At 42.7% G+C, this 11,735-nt stretch overlaps 1 protein-coding gene across 2 annotated transcripts in view; it reads right to left on the bottom strand.

Annotated features, from left to right (window-relative positions):
* Positions 1-11,735, bottom strand: part of frmd3 (FERM domain containing 3) — a 96,571-nt gene that overhangs the window by 59,127 nt on the left and 25,709 nt on the right. For both annotated transcript variants that reach the window (XM_071404137.1, XM_071404138.1), the window contains exon 2: positions 848-952. In XM_071404137.1, the coding sequence (XP_071260238.1) occupies positions 848-952 (105 nt within the window). The remainder of the gene's footprint in view (positions 1-847; positions 953-11,735) is intronic.

Genomic DNA, 11,735 nt, shown 5'->3' with positions numbered 1-11,735 from the left:
AGCGTGGTTAAGTTTAGGGTTAGCATTAGGGTTAGCAGTGTGGTTAAGGTTAGGGTTAGCATTAGGGTTAGCAGTGTGGTTAAGGTTAGGGTTAACATTAGGGTTAGCAGGGTGGTTAAGGTTAGGGTTAGCAGGGTGGTTGAGGTTAGGGTTAGCAGGGTGGTTAAGGTTAGGGTTAGCAGGGTGGTTAAGGTTAGGGTTAGGTTTAAAATCATATTTTAGGACTTTGTGCCTGTGCCAGATTGTGACCACTCTGCAGAGCTGCCTCCAGTACATGAGTCATCTCAATAAATGCCAACCTGCCACAATGTCAGCGTGTGTTAAAGTGATGCTCCAGAGCTTTTGTATCATTTCAGCCAGAAAATGTTGCACAATTGTGTACTACGGCATCCATTTCTTATGTAAACAAAAAAAATGTGGGGTGTAATTCGTATTTGTTATAAATTCTAATTCATACAATATGTTACGAATTTGTAACATCCTGGACTGTGTCTTTAAGTGTTAAACAGAATATCAGGCAATGACTGAGAACAGTTATGAGTTGTATATTTAAACAATAAGGCACGAGGGAGTGAGGTATATGGCCAATATACCACAGCTAAGGGCTGTTCTTAGGCAAGACGTAACATGGAGTGCCTGGATATAGTGCTTAGCCGTGGTATATTGGCCATATACCACAAGCCCCCGAGATGCCTTATTGCTATTATAAATTGGTTACCAACGTAATTATAGCAGTACAAATAAATGTTTTGTCATGCCCGTGGTATACGATCTGTCAGCCAATCAGCACTCAGTGCTCAAACCACCCGGTTTATAATTGTCAATGTATGAGTGTATCTATCTATACCCTCTGTTTCTCTGGGTCGACATATCTGATGCCAAAGTAGTCCTTCTCCAGGAGGCTGTAATGGTTACACACATGATCCACCAGGAACTGGCCCTTGGTTTCTCTCTGTGGGGAAAAAAACACAACAAACTGTTATTACAGCACACTCAATATCGGGGATATATAAAGCATTTGATACCATAATTAGGTTAGATATGCAACACTATTGGAATGATGAAAGTGTACAATGTCCTCATTTACTAGGCATTTGCACCAGTTATTTAACACAGGAATAAATCAGGAAACAGTCCTACACACACGCGCGCACACACATGCACGCACACACGCAAACACATATAAAACACCAGTGTCCACCCACAATGCTGTCTCCCAAATAAAGCTGTCTGTAATGGCTGTTCTGTCGGGAGATATTCTAGTCCCAGGTCCCTTTGGGAGATATTCTAGTCCCAGGTCCCTTTGGGAGATATTCTAGTCCCAGGTCCTGTTGGGAGATATTCTAGTCCCTGGTCCCTTTGGGAGATATTCTAGTCCCAGGTCCTGTTGGGAGATATTCTAGTCCCAGGTCCTGTTGGGAGATATTCTAGTCCCAGGACCCTTTGGGAGATATTCTAGTCCCAGGTCCTGTTGGGAGATATTCTAGTCCCAGGTCCCTTTGGGAGATATTCTAGTCCCAGGTCCTGTTGATAGATATTCTAGTCCCAGGTCCTGTTGGGAGATATTCTAGTCCCAGGACCCTTTGGGAGATATTCTAGTCCCAGGTCCTGTTGGGAGATATTCTAGTCCCAGGTCCCTTTGGGAGATATTCTAGTCCCAGGTCCTGTTGATAGATATTCTAGTCCCTGGTCCTGTTGGGAGATATTCTACTCCCTGTTCCTGTTGGGAGATATTCTAGTCCCAGGTCCTGTTGGGAGATATTCTAGTCCCAGGTCCTGTTGGGAGATATTCTAGTCCCTGGTCCGGTTGGGAGATATTCTAGTCCCAGGTCCCTTTGGGAGATATTCTAGTCCCAGGACCCTTTGGGAGATATTCTAGTCCCAGGTCCGGTTGGGAGATATTCTAGTCCCTGGTCCTGTTGGGAGATATTCTAGTCCCTGGTCCTGTTGGGAGATATTCTAGTCCCAGGTCCCTTTGGGAGATATTCTAGTCCCAGGACCCTTTGGGAGATATTCTAGTCCCAGGTCCGGTTGGGAGATATTCTAGTCCCTGGTCCTGTTGGGAGATATTCTAGTCCCTGGTCCTGTTGGGAGATATTCTACTCCCTGTTCCTGTTGGGAGATATTCTAGTCCCAGGTCCTGTTGGGAGATATTCTAGTCCCTGGTCCGGTTGGGAGATATTCTAGTCCCAGGTCCTGTTGATAGATATTCTAGTCCCTGTTCCTGTTGGGAGATATTCTAGTCCCTGGTCCTGTTGTCAGCACATCCTAAATGGAAACTGTCCCTAGTGGTTCTTCACTATATATATAACTGGGTCCTTCACTTCACCCTCTTCCCCTGGTCCTGCTGATGGAGGGGAACCTGCACTTGGCTGAACAGCCTGATTGAATCCAGCTGGTAATCGTCCATTTGCCCTTGCTGTTATCAGTTTTTGATTTACTTAACAATGCTGTCTGCGGCCCTGACCCACAGAGCAGAATCAGGTGCTGAAGCTGTCAGTCCCACTTGCTGTCACCTAGGCAACGCTAAGACTGTCAGTCAAACAGCGTGAAGTGGTCGCTTACAGAACCATGTATGTATGTGGCTCCGGTCCCTACAGCCCATCCCCTGTGACAGTCCACGTCTTTGCTGTTAGTCTCTCCGGTCCCTACAGTCCATCCACTGTGATCCACTGTCTCCTTGATCAGAGCAACACTGGGACTGAAACACCATGAAACATGACACATACAGTATCTGACATACACACCTTTCAGAGAGAAGAGACGGTGGGGGGAAGGATGATATAGAGAGACAGAGAGCAGGAAAGACATTCAGACAGAAATACAGACAGAAAGAGAGAGAGCGAGAGAGAGCGACAGAAAGAAAGAAAGAGAACGAGAAAGAGAGAGAGGTAACGAGAGAGAAAGAGAGAGATAGAGAGAGAAAAGAGGGGGGAGATGATATAGAGAGACAGAGAGCAAGAAAGACATTCAGACACAAATACAGACAGAGAGAGACAGAGAGCGAGCGAGAGAAAGAAAGAGAGAGAGAAAGAGAGAGAGATAACGAGAGAGAGAAAGAGAGCGAGAGAGAGAGAAAAGAGAGCAGAGAGTCCATTTCATGTCCAACAAGAGGTGGATGCATATTTCAAAGGGCTCAACATTAAATATTAACCTGGTCAGCCTGTCTCTACATAATCTGACTTAATGAAGCTAAAGTGCTCTCCCCACTTTAGATACAGCCTTACGCAGCGAGACAACGTCTGAGTTGACTTCAACCAGAGCAAAATGAACTGCAGACTGTATATGTGTGTATCGGTGTGTTACAGTAGGTCTTTGATTATGTGTGTAGCAGTGTGTTACTGTAGGTATTTGAGTATGTACAGTGCATTCAGAAAGTATTAAAACCCCTTGACTTTCTCCACATTTTGTTACGTTACAGCCTTATTCTAAAATGTATTCAATTGTTTTTTCCCCCTCCTCAATCTACAAACAATACCCCATAATGACAAAGCAAAAACAGGTTTTTACAAATGCTAGCAAATGTATTAAAATAAAAGACTGACATTTCACATTTACATTAGTATTCAGACCCTTCACTCAATACTTTGTTGAAACACCTTTGGCAGCAATTACAGCCTCAAGTCTTCTTTGGTTTGACGCGACAAGCTTGTATTGGGGAGTTTCTCCCATTCTTCTCTGCAGATCCTCTTAAGCTCTGTCAGGTTTGATGCGGAGCGTCGCTGCACAGCAATTTCCAGGTCTCTCCAGAGATGTTTGATTGGGTTAAAGTCCGGGCTCTGGCTGGGCCACTCAAGGACATTCAGAGACTTGTCCTGAAGCCACTCCTGCGTTGTCTTGGCTGTGTACTTAGGATTGTTGTCCTGTTGGAAGGTTAACCTTCACCCCAGTCTGAGGTCCTGTTCACTCTGGAGCATCCCCACAGCATGATGCTGCAAACACCATGCTTCACCTTAGGGATGGTGCCAGCTTTCCTCCAGATGTGATGCTTGGCATTCAGGCCAAAGAGTTCAATCTTGGTTTCACCAGACCATTCCTCTAAAAATGTTTTGAAAAAGCTGCAGCAACTCACTGCCTTCCTGAAGACAAACAATGTATACGAAATGCTTCAGTCTGGTTTTAGACCCCATCATAGCACTGAGACTGCACTTGTGAAGGTGGCAAATGACCTTTTAAATGGCGTCAGACCGAGGCTCTGCATCTGTCCTCGTGCTCCTAGACCTTAGTGCTGGTACAGATACCATCGATCACCACATTCTTTTGGAGAGATTGGAAACCCAAATTGGTCTACACGGACAAGTTCTGGCCTGGTTTAGATCTTATCTGTCGGAAAGATATCAGTTTGTCTCTGTGAATGGTTTGTCCTCTGACAAATCAACTGTACATTTCGGTGTTCCTCAAGGTTCCGTTTTAGGACCACTATTGTTTTCGCTATATATTTTACCTCTTGGGGATGTCATTCGAAAACATAATGTTAACTTTCACTGCTATGCGGATGACACACAGCTGTAAATTTCAATGAAACATGGCGAAGCCCCAAAATTGCCCTCGCTAGAAGTCTGTGTTTCAGACATAAGGAAGTGGATTGCTGCAAACTTTCTACTTTTAAATTTGGACAAAACAGAGATGCTTGTTCTAGGTCCCAAGAAACAAAGAGATCTTCTGTTGAATCTGACAATTAATCTTGATGGTTGTACAGTCGCCTCAAATAAAACAGTGAAGGACCTCGGCGTTACTCTGGACCCTGATCTCTCCTTTGACGAACATATCAAGACTGTTTCAAGGACAGCTTTTTTCCATCTACGTAACATTGCAAAAATCTGAAACTTTCTGTACAAAAATTATGCATAAAAATTAATCCATGCTTTTGTTACTTCTAGGTTAGACTACTGCAATGCTCTACTTTCCGGCTACCCGGATAAAGCACTAAATAAACTTCAGTTAGTGCTAAATACGGCTGCTAGAATCCTGACTACAACCAACAAATGTGATCATATTACTCCAGTGCTAGCCTCCCTACACTGGCTTCCTGTTAAGGCAAGGGCTGATTTCAAGATTTTACTGCTAACCTACAAAGCATTACATTGGCTTGCTTCTACCTATCTTTACGATTTGGTCCTGCCGTACATACCTACACGTACGCTACGGTCACAAGACGCAGGCCTCCTAATTGTCCCTACAATTTCTAAGCAAACAGCTGGAGGCAGGGCTTTCTCCTATAGAGCTCCATTTTTATGGAATGGTCTGCCTACCCATGTGAGAGACGCAGACTCGGTCTCAACCTTTAATTCTTTACTGAAGACTCATCTCTTCAGTAGGTCATATGATTGAGTGTAGTCTGGCCCAGGAGTGTGAAGGTGAACGGAAAGGCTCTGGAGCAACGAACCGCCCTTGCTGTATCTGCCTGGCCGGTTCCCCTCTCTCCACTGGGATTCTCTGCCTCTAACCCTATTACAGGGGCTGAGTCACTGGCTTACTGGTGCTCTTCCATGCCGTCCCTAGGAGAGGTGCGTCACTTGAGTGGGTTGAGTCACTGACGTGGTCTTCCTGTCTGGGTTGGTTCCCCCCCTTGGGTTGTGCCGTGGCGGAGATCTTTGTGGGCTATACTCGGCCTTGTCTCAGGATGGTAAATTGGTGGTTGAAGATATCCCTCTAGTGGTGTGGGGGCTGTGCTTTGGCAAAGTGGGTGGGGTTATATCCTGCCTGTTTGGCCCTGTCCGGGGGTATCATCAGATGGGGCCACAGTGTCTCCTGACCCCTCCTGTCTCAGCCTTCAGTATTTATGCTGCAGTAGTTTATGTGTCGGGGTGCTAGGGTCAGTCTGTTATATCTGGAGTATTTCTCCTGTCTTATCCGGTGTCCTGTGTGAATTTAAGTATGCTCTCTCTAATTCTCTCTTTCTCTCTCTCTTTCTTTCTTTCTTTCTTTCTTTCTCTCTCTCGGAGGACCTGAGCCCTAGGACCATGCCTCAGGACTACCTGGCATGATTTACATTTACATTTAAGTCATTTAGCAGACACTCTTATCCAGAGCGACTTACAAGTTGGTGCATTCACCTTATGATGTCCAGTGGAACAACCACTTTACAATAGTGCATCTAACTCTAAGGGGGGGGGGGGGGGGGGGGGGTTAGAAGGATTACTTTATCCTATCCTAGGTATTCCTTAAAGAGGTGGGGTTTCAGGTGTCTCCGGAAGGTGGTGATTGATTCCGCTGACCTGGCGTCGTGGGGGAGTTTGTTCCACCATTGGGGTGCCAGAGCAGCGAACAGTTTTGACTGGGCTGAGCGGGAGCTGTACTTCCTCAGAGGTAGGGAGGCGAGCAGGCCAGAGGTGGATGAACGCAGTGCCCTTGTTTGGGTGTAGGGCCTGATCAGAGCCTGAAGGTACGGAGGTGCCGTTCCCCTCACAGCTCCGTAGGCAAGCACCATGGTCTTTGCTATCCCCAGTCCACCTGGCCGTGCTGCTGCTCCAGTTTCAACTGTTCTGCCTGCGACTATGGAACCTTGACCTGTTCACCGGACGTGCTACCTGTCCCAGACCTGCTGTTTTCAACTCTCTATAGACAGCAGGAGCGGTAGAGATACTCTTAATGATCGGCTATGAAAAGCCAACTGACATTTACTCCTGAGGTGCTGACTTGCTGCACCCTCGACAACTACTGTGATTATTATTATTTGACCATGCTGGTCATTTATGAACATTTGAACATCTTGGCCATGTTCTGTTATAATCTCCACCCGGCACAGCCAGAAGAGGACTGGCCACCCCTCATAGCCTGGCTCCTCTCTAGGTTTCTTCCTAGGTTTTGGGAGTTTTCTAGGGAGTTTTTCCTAGCCACCGTGCTTCTACACCTGCATTGCTTGCTGTTTGGGGTTTTAGGCTGGGTTTCTGTACAGCACTTTGAGATATCAGCTGATGTAAGAAGGGCTATATAAATACATTTGATCTGATTTGTTGTTGTTTCTGTCGCACTGCTTTGCTTTATCTTGGCCAGGTCGCAGTCGTAAATGAGAACTTGTTCTCAACTAGCTTACCTGGTTAAATAAAGGTGAAATAAAAAATAAATAATAATAAAATCAGCATTTGTGGGTTCGATTACAGGCTCAAAATGGCAAGAAACAAAGAACTTTCTTCTGAAACTCGTCAGTCTATTCTTGTTCTGAGAAATGAAGGCTATTCCATGCAAGAAATTGCCAAGAAACTGAAGATCTCATACAAAGCTGTGTACTACTCCCTTCACAGAACAGCGCGAACTGGCTCTATCCAGAGTAGAAAGAAGAGTGGGAGGCCCCGGTGCACAACTGAGCAGGAGGACAAGTACATTAGAGTGTCTAGTTTGAGAAACAGATGCCTCACAAGTCCTCAACTGGCAGCTACATTAAATAGTACCCGGAAAACACCAGTCTCAACGTCAACAGTGAGGAGGTGACACTGGGATGCTGGCCTTCTAGGCAGAGTTGCAAAGAAAAATACATATCCTAGACTGGCCAATAAAAATAAAATATTAAGATGGGCAAAAGAACACAGACACTGGACAGAGGAACTCTGCCTAGAAGGTCAGCATCCCGGAGTCGCCTCTTCACTGTTGACGTTGAGACTGGTGTTTTGCGGGAAATGAAAATCCTTGATGTCCATCAGTCCACGGTAAGAAAAATTGTCTATAAATCGAGAAAGTTCAGCACTGTTGCTTCTCTCCCTAGGAGTGGCTGTCCTGCAAAGATAACTGCAAGAGCACAGCGTAGAATGCTCAATGAGGTTAAGAAGAATCCTAGAGTGTCAGCTAAAGACTTACAGAAATCTCTGGAACATGCTAACATCTCTGTTGACGAGTCTACGATACGTAAAACACTAAACAAGAATGGTGTTCATGAGAGGGCACCACGGAAGAAGCCACTGCTGTCCAAAAAAAACATTGCTGCACGTCTGAAGTTTGCAAAAGTGCACCTGGATGTTCCAAAATATTCTGTGGACAGATGAAACTACAGTTGAGTTGTTTGGAAGGAACACACAAAACTATGTATGGAGAAAAAAAGGCACAGCACACCAACATCAAAACCTCATCCCAACTGTAAAGTATGGTGGAGGGAACATCATGGTTTGGGGCTGCTTTACTGCCTCAGGGCCTGGACAGCTTGCTATCATCAACGGAAAAATGAATTCCCAAGTTATCAAGACATTTTGCAGGAGAATGTTCAGCCAATCGAAGCTCAACAGAAGTTGGGTGATGCAACAGGACAACGACCCAAAACACAGAAGTAAATTAACAACAGAACGCCTTCAACAGAAGAAAATATGCCTTCTGGAGTGGCCCAGTCAGATTCCTGACCTCAACCCGATTGAAATGCTGTGGTATGACCTCAAGAGAGCAGTTCACACCAGGCATCACAAGAATATTGCTGAACTGAAACAGTTTTGTAAAGAGGAATGGTCCAAAATTCCTCCTGACTGTTGTGCAGGTCTGATCCGCAACTACAGAAAACGTTTGGTTGAGGTTATTGCTGACAAAGAAGGGTCAACCAGTTATTAAATCCAAGGGTTCACATACTTGTTCCACCCTGCACTGTGAATGTTTACACGGTGTGTTCAATAAAGACATGAAAACATATAATTGTTTGTGTGTTATTAGTTTAAGCAGACTATGTTTGTCTATTGTTGTGACCAAGATGAATATCAGATCAAATTTTATGACCAATTTATGCAGAAATCCAGGTATTTCCAAAGGGTCCACATACTTTTTCTTGCCACTGTAGATCTTCAATGAGACATTGCAGAGATCTAGCTTCCGGACTTAATATAAAACTTAAGTCATCGGCATACATGGACACCTCTGATTTTAAGCCTTGGATTTCTAATCCTCTAATGTTGTTTGATAGCTAGCATTTCGATGGCCATAATGAATAGATATGGTGACAGCGGACACACTTGTTTAACTCCTCTTGACAATTCAAAACTCTCTGAGAAGTAGCCCTTATTTACTATTTTACACCTGGGGTTGCTATACGTTACTTTTACCCATTTTATAAGAGAATCACCAAAATTGAATAAATCCAGGCATTTCTAACTAAAATCCAGTCTTACTTTATCACATGCCTTTTCAAAATCCGCTATAAATACCAGGCCTGGCTTCTTAGATGTTTCATGATGTTCTATTATTTCTAGTAGTTGTCGTATATTATCTCCAATGTATCATCCATGTAAAAAACCTGTCTGATCAGGATGAACAATACCTGGAAAAATACCTGGCACTTTAATTCTGAGTGCTATGCATTTCGCTAGTATTTTTGCATCACAACATTGAAGTGTAAGGGGCCTCCAGTTTTTTAGATAGACTGGGTCTTTATATTTGCCATCTGGGTCTTGTCTTAATAATAGTGAAATCAGACCTTCCTGCTGAGTACCTGACAGACTACCATTTCTATAGGAGTAGTTAAAACAATCTAACAATGGAGCTTTTAATATATCAAGAAAGACTTGATATATCTCTACCGGTATGCCATCAAGCCCTGGGGTTTTTCAAGACTGAAAGGATTTAATAGCCTCAAAGTTATTCCTCTGTAATTTGGCCTTCGCATGGATCTTTCTGTACATTTGTTAATTTTAAATGTTTTGTATTATTTGGAAAGAATTCCTTACCGCAATCTTCATTCCGTGGGAGAGGATGAGACCGAAAAGAGAACATCAGCTTGAAATATTTAGCTTCCTCTTTTAAAATATCATTCGGAGAATCATAGATGACTCCGTCTTCAGTAATGAGTTTCTGCAAATAATTTTTGTTAGCGTTCCTGTGTTGGAGATTCAGGAAGGATTTTGTGCATTTCTCTCCATATTCCATCCAGTTTGCTTTATTTTTGTAATAGACTACACTAGATCATTCTTGAATAAGTTCCTCAAGTTCTTTTTGTTTTTCCTCTAACTTATTTTGTATCTCTGTAGTATCGTTTTTATTGCTATCTACCTGTACTATTAGTTCATGTATTTCCCTTGATAGTCTTGTCTCTTTAGCCAGAAACTGCTTTTTTATTATTGATGAACGTTGAATTGAATGACCTCTGAAGGTACATTTAAAGGTATCCCAAACAATAAGTGGATTTTCTGTCCCTATATTATACTGGAAAAATTCAGTTATAAATGATTTAGTCTTACTTAAAAATAAGTTGTCCTCCAGTAAACTTATGTTATGTGAAGGCCAATTAGATGATCCGATCGCATTCTGTCTTCAATTAAAACTTTTTTAACCTTTGATACAAGAGAGAAAGAGACAAGAAAGTAGTCAAGACGACTACCTTGATTAAGTCTCCTCCATGTACAGTATATCTCACTAGGTTGGTATTTTTTAGTCTCCAAATATCCACTATTTCTAATGTGTCCATAATATTTGTGATTTCCTTAATTTCCTTAAAGGCACGGTGTTGATAGTTTGTAAAGTGATTTCCTTTACGGTCCATTGAGGTACTTAATACTGTGTTATAGTCCCCTACCATAATGATTTGATAATTTGTTGCCTGTAAGTTCAATAAATTGGTATAAATATTTCGAAGAAGTATGGATCATCCTGATTTGGACCATATAGATTAATGAGCAAAATCTATTTTTTGTCCACTTTCATATTCAATTAATATCTTCACACCTTTTGAGTTCCTTTGTCCATGACAGAAAATTATTTCACCACCCCAATCCTTTTTCCACGCAACTTAATCTAAGGATGTAGAGTGAGTTTCCTGTAAACAGTATATGTTGTATTCCTTTTCTTTTAGCCACGTAAAGACTGATCTTCTTTTTTTATAATCTGCTAAACATTTACAATTATAACTGCCGATACTTATTTGACCCCTTACCATAACTAGATACTATTCTGTCTAAATTGACCATAATTAGTGCTTGTAAAGCTACTGCCATCAGAGGTATAATGATGGTCAAAAGTAGAGCTTTCAAATGTCTGATAATTAGAATTCAAAATATAGGTTCTAGCAATATATATGTTTTATTCCCTTGACTGTTTGCCTGTGAGCGAATGCCACAGATATTAGAAAATTGAGAAGATATTATGTGTGTAGTAAATCTGAGTTGATGTGTATGATATTGGATGTGATTTAGTGAGAGTGAGAGTGTATACGTCTGTATAAGAGTAAGACTATAATGTGTGATGTCCAAATAAATAATAACCCCGCCAATTTGCATGGTTGAGTGTCTATGTGTGTTACATGTAGTGCGTATAGCCTTAATACCCATGATGATAATTGTAATCCATATCGTATCACCATCATAGTTGCATCATAATTACCTTTAACTTCTTATGGCTGCAGGGGCAGTATTGAGTAGCTTGGATGAAAGGTGCACAGAGGTGCCCAGAGTAAACGGCCTGCTCCTCAGTCATAGTTGCTAATATCTGCATATTTCTATTAGTATTGGATAGAAAACACTCTGAAGTTTCTAAAACTGTTTGAATTATGTCTGTGAGTATAACAGAACTCATATGGCAGGCAAAGACCTGAGAAGTTCCACTTCCTGTTTGGATTTTTTCTGAGGCTGCTAGATTTTCAACCAAGCTCCCATTGAAATTACAGCAAGATATGGATGAGTTTTCACTTCCTACGGCTTCCACTAGATGTCAACAGTCAATAGAACTTTGTCTGATGACTCTAATGTGAAGGGGGGCCGAAGGAGACAGGAATGATTCACCACTGCCATGAGGTGACCACACATTGAACACGCGCGTTCACGTGAGAGGCAGCT

The sequence above is a fragment of the Salvelinus alpinus genome, chromosome 5 (assembly GCF_045679555.1).
Source record: "Salvelinus alpinus chromosome 5, SLU_Salpinus.1, whole genome shotgun sequence".
Taxonomy (NCBI): Eukaryota; Metazoa; Chordata; class Actinopteri; order Salmoniformes; family Salmonidae; genus Salvelinus; species Salvelinus alpinus.
Note: the sequence above shows the minus strand (reverse complement) of the source record. Positions and strands in the feature narration are given on the sequence as shown.